Here is a 16,202-nt window from a genome sequence, read left to right as displayed (position 1 = left end):
GGCTGGAGAGGAGACCTTGTCTTAAAAACAAATCCCAACAGTGGAATCTGAGGGCTTAGGGGTAGATAGAATTCCTAAAACTGGTCGTGTTTACTGTTTGCTGTTTAAGAACACCAAGTGCTTAAAAACTGCTATAGGTTCTGTGACACTTTGAAGCAAATGTATATGCATAGTCGAAGCTTTCGTGTTCTATGACAGAGTGCACAGCCACTGCTTGCCTGTTGAAGTCTCCCACACCTCCCGCCAGGTTTGGCTAGGCACATGCTGTTCCAGGGATGCTCCCTGCATGTGACCGTCCTCATGCATGGACGTGGAGGAAGAGCCCAGGCTTAGATGGGTTCGCTCTGGGTGTTTATTCACTCATTCTTCTCACACAGCAGTGCAACCTGCATGGTGATCCAGTGACTGGGAGGTTTCTTCGTGGGTAAGTGCACTGAGGTTAGCACGGTTGTTGGTAAGCCAATCATGTTTCTTGACCTCTCGGGCGTGTAGTAGACTGGGCACTCAAAGGTTTGCAGGTCTGAGGCTGTCTGGTCAGAATCCTGGGAGGCCGACGGTTCAGTAATCTAAAAACAAAGATTCCTAGTCAGTTAACAGTTAAAACCAGTAGATCACATTTTCTGTGAGTAGACGGTATTTACGTTTGTGCATGGAACGTATCTAACGCTAGGGTAGTTGCGTGTTGAAATTGTGTCTAGAGAAGTTAAAGTAGTGATAATTTGATGTACCTGAGAGGCAACACTGGACATCAGTTTTAACCTGTTTTTAGGTCTTGGACAGTATTGTACTGTTTTGTCTTACGCACATTATTACATTTCCCTCGTGAAATCACAGGTAATGAGAATTCACAAGTTTGGCTTTTCCTGGCCAAGTCTGGTGATTACCTTTGTTGGCAAAAAGAGTATGTCGGGAAATTCACAGCATAGCTGACTGGGCAGTGAGTCTTCCAGCACTTCCTGCTCAGGATCCCATCGTGCTCCCTCCATGAATAAACCAAAAATGTAAACTCCTTTGGGAGAGTGGTCCTGGTGTTGCTGATGAGAGAGGGGAAGGGTCAGGGGACTTCTTTCACAAGTCATGAGCCTCAGCTGAGATTGCCTCCTGACCCCTGCTGTCTATGTCTAGTATGCTGCAGCCCAGCGTATGCTGCCCTGAATGCTTAGGGTAAACCAGACTCTAGATTTCTAAGGTTTCTTAGAGGGAGAATGCAACTGTGAAAGGAGTCAGCAAGTTGTGCTCAAACTTGCCTGCTTCTCCTACAGGGCTCCCTCACTTGGGAAAGATTTGGGAATTGAAAGCAGGCAGGGAACAATTCTGTAGCGCATCATTGATACAGGAAAGTTAAGTCTTTAACTTGGAATAAGAGTTTGGGTTTGTGCTCGCTTCGGCAGCACATATACTAAAAGAGAAGATTAGCATGGCCCCTGCACAAGGATGACACGCAAATTCGTGAAGCGTTCCATATTTTTTCAGAGACAAAGTTTGGAGCTGAGACGAAAGGATGGGCCATCCAGAGACTGTCTCACCCGGGGATCCATCCCAAAAGCAGCCACCAAACGCGACACTATAGCATATGCCAGCAAGATTTTGCTGAAAGGACCCTGATATAGCTGTCTCTTGTGAGGCTGTGCCGGGGCCTGGCAAACACAGAAGTGGATGCTCACAGTTACCTGTTGGATGGAACACAGGGCCCCCAATGGAGGAGCTAGAGAAAGTACCCAAGGAGCTGAAGAGGTCTGCAACCTGATAGGTGGAACAACAATATGAATTAACCAGTACCCCCAGAGCTCGAGTCTCTAGCTGCATATGTAGCAGAAGATGGCCTAGTCAGCCATCATTGGGAAAAGAGGCCCCTTGGTCTTGCAAACTTTATATGCCCTAGTACAAGGGAACACCAGGGCCAAGAAGTGGGAGTGGGTGGGTAGGGGAGCGGGGTGGGGGGGCGGCGGAGGGGGTATAGGGGACTTTCGGGATAGCATTTGAAATGTAAATGAAGAAAATATCTAATAAAAAGTTTGGTTTTATGGCTGGGCGTGGTGGTGTAAGCCTTTAATCCCAGCACTTGGGCGGCAGAAGCAGGAGGATATCTGAGCTTTGAGGCCGGCCTGGTCTACAAAGTGAGTTTCAGGACAGCCAGGGCTACACAGAGAAACCCTGTCTCTGTCTCTCTGTCTCTGTCTCTGTCTCTGTCTCTCTCTCTCTCTCTCTCTCACACACACACACACACACACGTTTCTGATGAACTCTGAGGTAGAAAATACCAGCAGCTCCAATATCACATGTGTCCAGGGTAGCAGATGGGCTATACAGCTGCTGATCTGGGGTTTGGGGGCAGGATAGATGAGGCCTACACTGCCCTGGAGCCTTTGTTCCTCTGGTGAATCTGGTAAGCCCTTGAGGCAAAGTGGGCACTGATGTCCAGGGTCACATCACTGACATGGAGTCACAGTATGGAGAGGCCACAGTGTGCTCAGGGACATTCTATAGCCTGTGTATTCTGGATGCCTAAGAACAAGTTTTATTTTCACTTTATTCTATAAAAGTTTTCCTGGGAATTACTTTGTACGATGCCTCGTCTTTTCCCCTTACCATTTATGTAAATGACAGATCTCACCCCATGCACACGGTCTCAAGTTGCCTTTTCTTATAAATCATGTTCATTTCTTATAATTTGCACACTTGATAATATGATTTCCACTTATACTCCCATGATTTGCCATGGTATTCTTTTGAGACAGGGTTCCATGTAGCCCAGGCTTGCCTTGAACTCTTAGTGATTGACACAACCTTGAACTACTACTCCTCTTGCCTCGCCTTTCTGAGTTCTGGGATCACAGTGTGGGTTGCCACACCAAATGTGGCCGAGAGAGATATGTAAGCCTTTTCTCTGAGGAACACAGTTTGTAAGTCATTCTCCAGAGAGCCATTTAAAAGTAAACGGAAGCTATCGTAATTTATCCTAAATTGAAGTCGTTTTAGTGTAAAGCAGAAGGAAGCGAGAACCTGCTTACATACACTTCATGCTGACGTCTGTCCTTCCGGCCTCAAAGTTTATATGCATGGTTTCTCGACCGCTCTTCAGACTTGTAACCCACAGGCTGACTTTACATTCCTAGTCTCATCTCTAAATCTCACCTTGTTCAGTCTTCATTCCCCCAGCTGAGACTCTAGGACTCCTGTTTTCAAACCTTATAGGGACACAAGTTAGGCTCAGTATTTCTTCTGCAGAGAACTTCTGTTAACCATCAATTGTTTCTGTAGTTGGCTCCCCCTGCAACCCCCAAACATAAACCTAAGGGAAGGCAGTCCATTGTGGAGGTTGAACAACAGGAATAGGAAAAAGAGGAGCATTGTGAGCCAGACGGCATGTGCTCTCCAACAGATGGCACGACACTCATGAGAGACAGCATGAGTGACACTCCGTGCCGTCTTCCCACACAGCGACTGGTATTCCACCTAGCACTCCACAAGCTTCTCAATACTGGAAAATACGAGGCACGGGAATGCGGGCGTCCCCAAAGAAACAAAAGGAATTCAAAACATGTACAAGAATATTACAAACCCACCTCAAGATAGAGCCAGGAGAGTCACCAAACTGGATCAAGGAAGAAATTAAAATTCCTAGAATCAAATGAAACTGAGAACATTGTGGGTACAGTGCTGGCAGCTGTCCTGAGAAGACTGTGCTTACAGTAAAGATAAAACAGACTCTAATGAAATGACCTGATGCATCTCTCCAAGCTCTGGAAAATCCAGGAGCAGCTAAACCCACGTCCACAGACGGCAACAAAGAATCCGGAGCAGAGCAGGTGAGTGAGGAAAAGAACAGCGTGTGACAGTAAGCAGACAACCAGGTTAACAAGACTGACCAAGGGAACCAAAAGAAACACAAGGTGCAGACTAGTAAAGTCAATGACGGGGAGTTGCTACGCCTGAGTAATTAGGGATGCTTTGAAAAGATTCCAACAAACCGGAAAATCTAGACAAGATGGGTAAATTTCTAAGTGCATATGACAACAGAAATTAAAGCCAGAATATATTTATTAGTCTAAACATACCCATAGCAAACTAAGATAAAGCATTGCTTACAAGTCTTAGTACAAAGAAACGGTTGGAGAAGTAGTACACTGCTAAGTCTGCCCAGCTTTCAAGTAAGGCCTGATACCAGTACTTGTCAGATTGCATCAGGTTGAAAGGAAGGAACAGCACCAAGCTTTCTGTGCTCATGAAAGACAAGAGAACTACAAGGCAGTCTCCTCCATTAACATAGATGCAGAAAGCATCGCAAAGTAATTGTAAGCTGACTTCATGGTCATGTTAAGATCATAGCTGACTTCATGATCATGTTAAGATCATATATCAGCCAAGCTAGTGTCATCCCAGGGATGCAAGGTTGGTTTGACATATGAATCAATAAAAGTGTAATTCATAAAGACAAGTCACATGATCATCTCAAAGGAAGTCATGAGAAAAGTCCTGAGCAAACTAGGAAAAGACAGCTTTCTTCCTCATTGTAATAAAGAGCAACACAAGCTTATAGGCAACATTTTGCTAAAGATGGAAAATAGCACTTTTTCTTGGCACAGGCAAGGGTGTCCGTTGTCTTCACTCATTGAATAAAGGGTTCTATAAGAAGAGAAAGGTGAAATGCAATAAATCAGGAAGAAAAGCGGTCTCCCCCGCCCTCCTGTGTTAAAGATCATGACCAAAAGCAACTTAGAGGGAAAAGGGTTTATTTAGCTCAGCTCAGTCCCCTGAGGGACGCCAAGGCAGCAGCAGTTCAAGCAGGGCAGGAACCTGTAGGCAGGAGCTGGAGTAGAGACTATGGAGGAATGCTGCTTGCTGGCCTGGTCCCCATGACCTGCTCAGTCCACTTTCTTAAACAGCCAGGATCATCTGCCCAGGAAGAGCACTTCCCCCCAGTGAGCTGGGCCCTCCCATCACTCATAAGTCAAGGAAAAGCCCTATAGACTTCCTACAAGCAATCTGACTCAGGCGTTTTACTCTACTGAGGTTTCTTTTCCCAGTCCCAGATAACTGTGTGAAGTTGACAAAATGAAGCAAGCATACAAGGCGACTAACCAGGATACTATCCCTTTGGACAGTTAACATTTTATCTTTACAAGACCTTATGGACTCCACCAAAAAGCAGCATTAAAAAGCTTTCAGAAGAATAGCAGGATACAAAGCATTAAAAAATAAGTAGATTTTCATGGGTGAGGTGGTCCACACCTTTAATCCCAGCACTTGGCATCCTGAGTTCCAGGCCAGCCTGGTTTACATAGTAAGTTCTAGGCTAGAGTGTATCTACATATTGACTTCCAGGATAGCCAGCATTACATAGTGGGTGGGACCATCTTAGAACAGAAACCCAAGTGAGCAATGGTAACAGCAAAAAATTAGTAGCTCTTATATTCATCAAAACTGAACTTGCTGATAGAGATATCAGGAAAAAACATCCTTTTTACAGTAACCTAAAAAGTAAAAATGTCTGGGAATAAACCTAACCATGGAGATAAAATCCTGAAAAGTTTTAAGATACTGAAAAAAGAAATTGAAGACATCGGATGATGGAAAGACCTTCTATGCTCCTGAATTGGTAGACTTTGTCAAAATCGCTGTGCCTCTAAAAGCAATCTGCAGATCCAATACACATCTACCAAAATTCCAATGGTAGTCTTCACAGAACTAGGAGAAAACCCCTAGAATCTGTACGAAAACACTAAAGATCACAGATAGCTAAAGCAACTCTAAGCAGAAAACACAGCTGGAGGTGTGATATTACCTGCCCTCAAACTGTGCTGCTGCCTAGCTGCAACATTATGGATGTCACTTAGGCACAAAAGCACACAGAGACATGAAGACACAGAGAAGCTCACAGAACTGTGGGCACTTACATTCTGTCTGTACAGCTAAGTGAGCCAGGCTTTTAGTCATAAGATGGAGGCTGGACCCTTTCTGGTCTCCTTAGCACCCAGTACCTGGAAAGCTCTCCTGACTATGTTGAGCCTCTTCTGGAGAAGTTTGGAGATATCATCCTCTTGAGTGACACTGATGTTATAAATTACTTTGTGAGTGAAAGTGAGGGTGTCCATCGAGATTCCTTGCGCCCTTCCATAGTCTTGAAGCATAGCAGTAAGAAAGGCTTTGAAGAAAAACAATGTCAGAGTTCTGGTAAGCCTTAGGTTTCCTGTGGGGTAGGCACTATGGCTGCCCCGTGGAGATGAAGGGAAGAGCCAGGGAGGAAGGATAGTGTGGTTTCGGTATCAGATTACTCCTAGATAAAACATTTCATTTTACAGTGGAGCTTGGGAAGAAGCAGAATGTTCTAAAGAGAGGAGAAATATTCCATCCTGCAGTGAACCTTAAAACTCGCTAAGTAGGGGCTGGTGAGATGGCTCAGTGGGTAAGAGCACCCGACTGCTCTCCCGAAGGTCAGGAGTTCAAATCCCAGCAACCACATGGTGGCTCACAACCATCCGTAACGAGATCTGACGCCCTCTTCTGGAATGTCTGAAGACAGCTACAGTGTACTTACATATAATAAATAAATAAATCTTTAAAAAAAAAAAAAAACTCGCTAAGTAAGCAATTCAGAAGCTTCAGGAAGTTTCTGAAACTGACTAGTTTCACCATAACACCCCCCCCCCGCCCCCAAGTGTCAACAAAGAGTAAGGATTGCTGAGAGATCCTCTCAGGCATGCTGGACATCCTGGGCAAGGCACTCCAGCTTGTTGAGCTACCTGCAAGCTGTGCAGTGAGCTCCAGGACCATAGCCTTTATGAGCCATCACCCATGCTGGGGTAGCTTTGGTGTTGCAGTTTTGAATCATTTCTGCTTCTGTAAGTAACACTAATGTATTGGTTCACTGAGTTTGGACTTTGGTGGTGTCCTTATCTTGGTTGGTTCCCTATCTGCTGTCAATAGATGCTTGTTGACACTTACCCAGGAATAGTGTCACACACCATGGGGTGAGCCTGGAGGGCAGCAGTGGAGCCAGCCACATACACTTTCAGGTCTGTGACACAAGTTATTCTGTAGGTCCAGTTTCCCACTCCCTTTGTGCAGGGAGAGGGGTCACAGTGCTGGTCCCTGAGCCTTGGCTGGTCTTACGTTGGCTCATCACTGTGCCTTACAGTAATCTTGGTCACAGAGCTAGGTAATTGGTGAATGAGCATGTGATCCTGGCAATGTCATAGAGACATTGAGGAAAGGTCTTTCTTTTCTGGGCTCCCTAACCTGCCAGTATTTTACCCTGGGTTGCATGGAGGGAAAGTACAGATGTTAAGGACAAGGTCAAGCCTACGTGAAGATGATTCCTTCATCCCTCTGAGCTAGAGGTGGCCTTGAATTCTTCTGAGCTCTGTCTGCCCTGTCACATCATCTCAAACAGGGAGACTAGCTGGTTCTGCTTCCCAACTTCTCCTATCTACCTCCTTCTCTCCTGGCCCAGGATCCCTGACTGAAGCCACAGCCAGCTTTTGACTGGAGACAGAGTAGACTTCTCTATGGCCAAGGCTAAGACCAAAGTTGAACTTCTCCAGCCTACCAAAGCCCTCCTTCTTTGTCATATCATCAGTGTCTATGGCCAACCTGCCTGCCTCCCTCCATCCCTCTCTTTCTCTCTCCTTCCCACTCTCTCCTTCCCTCTCGCCTTCCCTCTCTCCTCCTCTCTCTCTCCCTCCCTCCTTGTAGCTCTCCCTCTCTCCCTCCCTCCTTCCCTCTCTTCCTCCCTCCCTCCCTCCCTCCCTCCCTTTCTTTCCCCCTCCCTTCCTGATTCTTTCTTTCTCTTCTTTGCATCAACTCCCTGATGTCTCTCCTACAGCCATCTATATAGCTTCAGGCCGCACTTGCTGTCTGTGGATCTTGTGTCTGTACTTGGTTAAACAGTTATTTTTAAGTCAGGCTAAATTAAAAACATAGTCCCTTGGGTGAGTCCTTCAAAGTCCTCTAAGTTACTAGGTAGTTGTAGGACTTTGGGCTGGTTTCTTTCCCCCACAACCCTTTTAAAAATATTTTTTTCCTACTAGACTTCTCACTTTATATATGAGTGTTTTGCTTTCATTATGCCTGTGTACCACATGTGTGCTTGGTGCTTCTGTGTGCTTCTTGGCACTGGATGTTCGGGCGCTGGAGTTATGGGTGGTTGTGAAACGCTACATCAGTGCTGGTAACCAAGCTTGGGTCCTCTGCAGGATGACTGCTGAGCCATCTCTTCAGGGCCTCAGGCGAGTTTTTCTTTCCTAGCTGGATATACAGATTACAACAACCTTCAAAGACCACGGAGGGAACAGAACAGGGCTGGCAGCCTGTGCTGCTGCTTGTGTGGATGCTGCTTATTGTCCTCGTCTTCCTGCTTGGGCAATACTTGCTGGCAAGTGGCAAGTCTCATCTTCAAGTCCCTTCCTTAGTGGCCTTCAGTGGCCATCAGTTAGTATCTCCCTGTTTTATGTACTAAGGAGCGATTTGTTCACATATGGGCTCATGGGAAGTTACCCATTCATTCAAGTATTGACTGTAAGCTTCGCTGGTGTTGGACAAGTTAGGTACTAGGGGTGCCACAGAGATAAAGGAAACCCAGCTTACCCCTGTGGAGCTTAGTCCACTGTGGCTTCCTCCCAGGTCCCTATGGGTCTTGGCTCCCTGCTTCACATTCCACTTAGTGTCTGTGCTGAGCAGGTAGGCTACAGCAGACATTTGGCCATCAATTCTTGTTAATAAGTGTCTGAGGTATGGCATTTCCTCTTGTTGTAGGCATTAGAGAGGGTCTTGGTTCTGGGTCTTTGATAGAAAGAACCTTGCCAAGGCCTAGTGGGGCCTTGGGTATCTCAAGTTATCCTGGAGATAGGGAGAGGAGGTGGGGTAGGGCAGGCTTAGGGCCCATGGGCCTGCAGGCGCTGTCTTTTGTGCTAGTGGAATGGAGTGGCTGCATGCAAACATGCCAGAGCCAGATGTGGGTGTGCCCTGGGCGAGAGCACTCACTCACCTTGTGGGGAGAAGAAAGCAGAGAGCCAGTATCGTGCAGGGAACCCATCAGTGATTTCAGTTTTGAAGTCAGTAGGATGTCTGGATTTCTGGCCAAGCTGTCTCCAGGTTGTGATAAACAACATGTACCTGGTGAGAAGCCAGGGGGAGGGCAGGGTATCTGAGAGCATGGCCGCTGCTCCCTCTCAAGTGGCCTTGGCAGCCTCCACTAGTCTACCAGGGAGCAGCTCTGACCACTCACCCCGGTCTACCTCAGCCTCAGTTTTATACTTTCATGGACACGGGGCATAACTTGAGGCGTCTTAGGGGAAAGGGAGGGTGGACTGTGGAAGCCATGGATTTTGAAACACCTGCTGGGCTGGGAGCAATCTGATCATTTGTTTCTGAGTTGCAGGCTTTGCCCACGGTTGGGACTCAATGTGTGTCTGTCTGGGCACAGGCTGGGACACAGAACCTCTGGGTTTGCATTGCAATACTTCTGTATTCTAGTTGTGACACCTTGGGTAGATCATTTCCTGTGCTGAAGCTTATTCCTTCCTGAAACAGGATGATGACAGGGTCGGTACCCATTCCCTACCACAGGGTGACTGTGAAACTGAGTCAGGGAGACACAACTAGGGTTTTTGACCCAGTACTCCACATTCCCCCGGGGTCACTTTTCCAGGCAGAGTGCCAGATGGCGGGGAGAAACATATGAGGTTATTTCCAGCTCTCAGCATGGGAACCTTGCACAGGAGCCCAACTTCCAGGTCTCTGTTCTCTCATCCCAAAAGGAAGGGGTGAGAAGAAAGAAAACCCATGAGAGTGCATCGTGTGGTAAGGTGAGTGGGGAAACCGGCAAGCTCTAGCAGAAGCAGGGAAGGAAGGAGAAGCAGCGGTGGTCCTGGCTCTCACCGATGGTGGATGGCCATGTAGGCCACATGCCCTGGCTCTCACCGATAGTGGATGGCCATGTAGGCCACGTGCCCTGGCTCTCACTGATGGTGGATGGCCGTGTAGGCCACGTGCCCTGGCTCTTACCGATGGTGGATGGCTGTGTAGGCCACTTTGGCCCAGGTGTTGAAGAAGTTCACCCTCTGGATGAGGTTGCTCACCCAGATGCTCAGGGGCTTGCAGGACTTGTAGGCGTTCTTCTGCAGATTGAGAAAGAGAGGCACATCGTTTCTGTAAATCATGTCTAGAGGTCTCGAGGCACATTTCTGCCAGGGAGAAATACCTTGGCAGGAGATGCCATTTTTCAGCTGTAAAAACAGTGATAAGCCTGAAAATTATTACCAAGGAAGTCACACCACCCTAACTGAATGCGCCTGTCCCAGCTACAAGCTCTCACCACTCAAACCCTTGCCTCTCTCTCGCCTCCCTCTTCTTTCAGGGACATTGTGTTCACGGGGTCTCTGGGTTTTAGCCACTCGAACTCCCTAGCCTTCCTGGTGTGAGTTCCCATCCTTTTCCTTCCAGCCCAGCAGAGCTGGCCTGACCTCTTACCTTCTGGGGTGTTCCCTCTGCATGCAGTCTCCATTGTCCATTGCCGAATCCTGCTCATAACAGGCCCCCAGATATCAAGAGATGGAGGGAGTAGGGTTTGCAATCCGGAGCTGCCCCTGTCTTCTGTTTACTGCAGGTGTCTTGTGAGGACGTCCTGGCCTCTGGTCCCCTCATCTGTCCTCATTAGAAGTCAGATGCTCTGTTCTTGGTCCCACCCCACTCCGGGGCATCCATCTGTCTTCTGGACTCTGACTACTTCCTTTCAGATCTATTTCACCAGCTTCTCTCTTGGAGGTGAATCTGCTGCCCGACTCCTTCCACCCTTTTGCTTCCCTCCACCCTCAGTGGTTCCTCAGGAGTGAGGAGCAGGCTGAGAGCATGAAGTCTTGCCTGGAGTTCTCTTACCTAACTGTTCTCATTAGCTTCACTCTCAAGTCCCCCTAGTTCTACACACTTCCCGTAACCATCTTGCCACTTGTCCAGTTAGCTCAGCGCAGATCTGTCAGGCAGACACACAGTCACTCAGCCTTCTGCAGCTGTGTCGCCGCCTCCCAACGCAGTGGCACAATGAGCCAGAAATCCACAGTTACTGCACCTACAGTGACTGAGCCAGCCTCCAGTCCCGCCACGCTCCACATGTGAAATCTTTAGATGCTACATTTCAATTCTTCACTCATTCATATTCAGTTTTTAAAGAATTAGTTATCACTGATGCCTTTAACCTCTTTTTTGTGTTTTCTACACACACAGGGTTTTTGTTTGTTTGTTTGTTTTAAAGTATTATATTGATCTGCAATTCACATAACCACACAATTACTTATTTGGGGTATATATTCGTTGTCGTTAGATGTATTTACTGAGTTGGGCAACCAATACTGCAGGCATCTCTAGCACATTTTCACTACCAAACCAAAGCAAAGCAAACAATCAACCCTCCCCTTCCCCCCCTCCCCCCCAACCTTTCTCTGTTGCGGCTGCATTCTCTGTCACCTGCAGCTGGAAGCAGCCACTACGGTATACGTTTGTATGCTACGGACTTCTCTTTTAAGTGGTGGCCTTTCGTGATTACCTTCCTGGGTCCTGCAGCTCAGGGTTTGCCCAGGTAGCAGTTGCCAGTACTGTTTATTTCATTGGTGGCCGTCATTTGTAATAATTTCCTGTTCCCTAAGAATATGTAGCTTATGGCATTTGTAAACATTTAACGTTTTATACTAACTATGAATAAGAGAGAATAGAACAGTGGACTGAAATACTACAGAGTATAACATGCAAGCCAATGCCTTACTCCACACAAGGACCATCAGGATGCAGCTTAAGGTAACTACTGAGATCTGCTTTCCTGCTACACCATCTGTGTTTCTTACAGTTAGAGCACATGCGAAGATACACCTCCATGTTCTTCTGAAGCTTTCAAAGCGCTGCCAAGACCCTGTGGGGTCTTTGACCTGTGCGCGCACCTCATCTTGTGGCCAGACCTTAGCCCACGCGACCAGATTCCTCTTCGTGTATCTCCTGGCTGTTTCCAGATTGCTGCCTTTCAGCTTCATGGTAAACAACTCAGAGATAAATTTGGGTGGACTTGCTACATTGCTGTCTAGTTGGTTGTGTTTGCTCACATTTGTACCCAGAGTAGATTAACACAATGGTTGCCACCATCTCCTTGAGTGGGACAGTCAACTCGGTCAGTGTGGAGCACTGACATTTATCTCAGGCAAGAGGCAAACAAAGATGGCTGCTTACCTGCCACAGCATGGGCACTCTGGCCCGAAGGAAAGAGTCGTATGTCTCCTCCAGGTCCGGAGTGAGGATGCTCTCTCCCTTTATAGCGAGTTGAAGACTCTTTAAGGATTTATGTATGACCGATAATAACTTATTGAAACGTTCTATTTCTTTTTTCAGAAAGGGTATCAGGACAGAGTGGATAAGAGGATCATATCCTGAATTAAAAAAGAGAGAGAGAGAGAATGTGATGTTTACAGGGGAAAGGAGGTTTGCCTGAGGTATGCAGGCTTCCAAGTTGGAAGAAGTCCATGTACTTCATTGTGGCTGGTAGACATTTTCTAGAGAAGTCTAGATAGCAAATATTTTTGGGTCTTTTGATCAACCATACTGCTTGTTACCATGTCTCATAATAAGCATGTCACCATACCTAATATACAAGTTAGTAAGCAGGTGGTATGTCTCCAGAAAGCTTTAGCCAATCATGGTAGCGCAAAATTTTAGAACTTGGGAGGCAGAGGCACGTGGATCTCTGAGTTCCAGGACAGCCAGGGCTCCTTAGTGAGATCCTTTCTTTGCTATGTTTTTTTACACTTGTAGACAGAATTGAATGCTAGATTCATCATTCTGAGAGATGCCCCTTCAGAGACCCTCTTGTACCAATGCCAGCACACACGCTTACACTGAGACCACGGTAGTGACGAGGCAATCTCATGGGACCACTGTCCATTATACGTCATCACCGACTGCATGTCTGCATTTTGGTAAACTGTTGCTCAATATTTGGCTCCAAAATGAATTTTGGAAAGAGACTCTGGGGCTGGAGGGTTGGTTCAGTGGTTAAGAGCATGTACGGTTCTTTGCTCTTGCAGAGGACCTAAATTTGACTTCCAGTACCCACATCATGATTAACAACTGGCTGTAACTCTAGCTTGAAGGCATCTGATATCTCTTGGCGTCCCAGGATACTCGTGCTCAAGTGTATGCCTCACCAGCATACAAACAAAAAATTTAAAAAATATGGTTAAGAAAGGGAAAGTGGAATTTAGAAAAAGGAATTGTGGATGTTAAAAATTTAACTTGGAAATGTCTCCCAAGACAGGCATTATCTCCTTAAGAGCTGGGACTGGGTCTTACCTCACCTCTATCAAGAGACATCCCCTTTCTAAATCGTACTGCTATAAGCACCACTTCAGAGGTCAGAGGGCATGGAGAGCCACACTGGAACCCCAGCCACCCCAGCGAAACCTGTGTCTGCTGTGGTGGCTGCTGCCTCCCTCTTGGTTTTTGTGCCTTTGGGCACCTTCCTCTGTCACATACTGCAGCCCCATTTTCCTCTCTGCCACCATCTGGGGAGACACTTGATCCTTCCAAGTGACAGTTGCTCTGTGTCCCTCCAATGTCAGCATCTCTCCTGGAGAGGCCACAACATGGGAGAAGCCTAGGGCTGCTACTTACCTTGAATGTTTTCATGAAGCCTCTCCCAGATTGGACTTGACACAATAAAACTGAATGTGCTCTGGAGTCCAGGCTCAGAAACGTCCTCACTCTCCACGGTCAGGGGCAGCTGCGACATTATGTCAGATAGGACCTCCATCACCACTGAGTCGTTGCTCTGCATGGGCCTGTAAGGGAATTGGGGAGAGTGAGGCACAGGGAGAGGGTACATTCTGGCAGTGCCCTCTGCTTTGGCCCCGCAGAAGGTGGGCAGTTTCATGGAGCCCACAGCTATGATACGGAAGGCCTCGGGACACTGAATTTCACTCTCCTTTCCAGAGGAGAAAACGGTCCCATAACTTCCACGATTATAAGGAAAGGTGTTGTAAAAGCCTTCTTAGGGTCTGTCTCTAAAACACTATTCACCAGATACATCTGCAGACAGGTGTATCTCCAGACAGAAGACAGAGGTAGCCAGCCTAGCAGCTCAGTTTGTCATATCCCTCTGTCCTTACCCCACGGCTTCTGGCTGTGCACTCTGTGTGTGGCGTGAGACTGTACATAGCTGGGTGTGACTGATGCCATGTGGCTGGAGGGACACTTTGGAGTCCTTCCAAAGATGAGGAGCCAGGGTTGGGGAGCTGACGGGGCAGAAAATGGGCGAGCTGGGACAGTTACACTTCAAGCTTCCTTTGCTCACCAGTATGGGCCAATTTTTTTTTTAACTTAACATCCAAGTTTCTTTTTATTTAGCCAAATGAATGTCATCTTTCCAAGCTACCCTGATGCTACCAGTGTGACGTTCTAGCTCAGTAGCACTGCTTCTGGGCCATCTTACACACCTGTCACCCAAAGACAGGATTTTCTGTTTGGCTATCATGTTTTGTTTTTGGCTTTTGCTTCAGTTTCTCAGTAGCCATTTAAGGTGTCGTCAAGTAATTTCAAAAGTCAAAAAGCCTCAATTATATTGAATATGACAGGTCTCCCAATGGTACCTCACAGACAAATGAATTTCCATGTTTGACTAATATGACTGGAGGAATCATGGCCTCTAAATGACTGAGAAGATACTATAAAACATGTTTAAGATGCCTGTTAAATACATTCTGGAAGTATAGCTGTTTCTTTCAAACTGAACATTCCTTCAAAGAAAGACTTCTTCATATTGAGGAAATGAACTAAACTCAGAAGGCCCATGGAGTAAAGTAAGTCACAAATCTCAGGAAGTTCCTGAAACTAAGAAGATTCACAAGGCTCCCTGCAACATTATATCAGAATTAACAGTCACTGGGCAGGAGAGACTGATGATCAGGGCAGCCTGCAAGCTTTGGCGAGTTGCCACTTGTATTAGCGGTGACAGAGATGTCTGGCTCATCTGTGCTCCTGTAAGTGGCGCATAACCCATACTCCTGAAAATAACTTCAGTAAACCCACTGGTTCATTAAGCTAGATTTGGGAGGAATTGTTTCTGTTATTGAGGTGAATAGACATTTGTTTACATCTTTCCAGCAAAAGCAACACAATTCCACTATAATCACACCATCTTTCCCTGCTATATTGCAGAATGCTAACAGTATGAAGGCTATCATCAGGGTCTACAGGACATCCCACCTGCTGCTCTCTGGGAACATGCTTCCTCCTGGGCATCTGCCTTTCTCTATATGTGCAATTTACCCCTATGAAGCAGGCAGTACATACTTAACTTCTAGTGAAGTGGTACTTGAACTGTGTCTGTTTTGTGTTAGTAAAGAACACTGGATGATGGATCAAATAGTAGAACCCATATGTCAAAGCCAGAGAGCATTCTGGCTGTTAACTGAATGAGTTGGGATCCAAAGAAATAAGATGGCTATGAAGAACACAGAATTCCAATGGGTTTGGAATTACATGGGGGAAAATATATATACATTTTAACAGCCAAAAAAATGTAAACTCAATCTATAGTTATTAGAGAATTATGTAGTTGGCATCTAAGGATGTGGATAATGCGGCCACCTAAGGAGCAGTTATCCTGACAGCTGCAGTGTTCTGAGTCTGCTACTCATGTTCCCAACAAGAAGTAATTCCAGCAAGGAGAAAAATTATAGAAGAGGCATTCTTCTGCTAAGAAATGTTATTATCTAGAATATGGTGCATGTGTGTGTCTTGCGTGTTTTGCTTGTGTATATATGTGTGTGGTGTTTGTCTTGTGTGTGTGTCTCATGTATGTATGTGTGTGTGTGCTATGATACTCATATTTGCATGTGTGTGTGTCTCATGTATGTGTGTATGTGTGTGTGCTATGATACTCATATTTGCATGTGTGTGTCTCATGTATGTGTGTGTGTTATGATACTCATATTTGCATGTGTGTGTGTCTCATGTATGTATGTGTGTGTGCTATGATACTCATATTTGCATGTGTGTTCAGGTGCCCTTGCCTGTGGAGGCTTATGTGGAGGCCAGAGGCTGATGTTGGATGCCTTTTATTTCAACTGTCTCTTCTTATTTATTAATTTATCTGTTGAAACAAGGCCTCCCACAGAGCCTGGATCTCACTGTCTTGGCAAGGCTGGATGGCCGGAGGGCCCCAGGAT

The 16,202-nt window shown here is 46.4% G+C and overlaps 1 protein-coding gene and 1 pseudogene across 2 annotated transcripts in view; one reads left to right on the top strand and one right to left on the bottom strand.

The window, feature by feature from the left end:
- Positions 1-143: 143 nt before the first annotated feature.
- Dnah14 (dynein, axonemal, heavy chain 14) overlaps positions 144-16,202 on the bottom strand; it is a 238,340-nt gene continuing 222,281 nt past the window's right edge. The window contains exons 78-84 of one of the 2 annotated variants that reach the window (XM_017314066.2): positions 13,648-13,814; positions 12,211-12,407; positions 10,006-10,118; positions 8,987-9,114; positions 5,982-6,145; positions 885-1,034; positions 144-566 (exon numbers count right to left, since the gene is read on the bottom strand). In XM_017314066.2, the coding sequence (XP_017169555.1) occupies positions 357-566; positions 885-1,034; positions 5,982-6,145; positions 8,987-9,114; positions 10,006-10,118; positions 12,211-12,407; positions 13,648-13,814 (1,129 nt within the window). In that variant the 3' untranslated portion in view covers positions 144-356. The remainder of the gene's footprint in view (positions 567-884; positions 1,035-5,981; positions 6,146-8,986; positions 9,115-10,005; positions 10,119-12,210; positions 12,408-13,647; positions 13,815-16,202) is intronic. The other variant, NM_001377039.1, reaches the window with a different exon arrangement.
- On the top strand, positions 1,376-1,469 carry Gm23690 (annotated as a pseudogene).

The sequence above is a fragment of the Mus musculus genome, chromosome 1, assembly GCF_000001635.26.
Source record: "Mus musculus strain C57BL/6J chromosome 1, GRCm38.p6 C57BL/6J".
NCBI classification, from domain to species: domain Eukaryota; kingdom Metazoa; phylum Chordata; class Mammalia; order Rodentia; family Muridae; genus Mus; species Mus musculus.
This window is presented reverse-complemented; position numbering and strand designations above follow the sequence as displayed.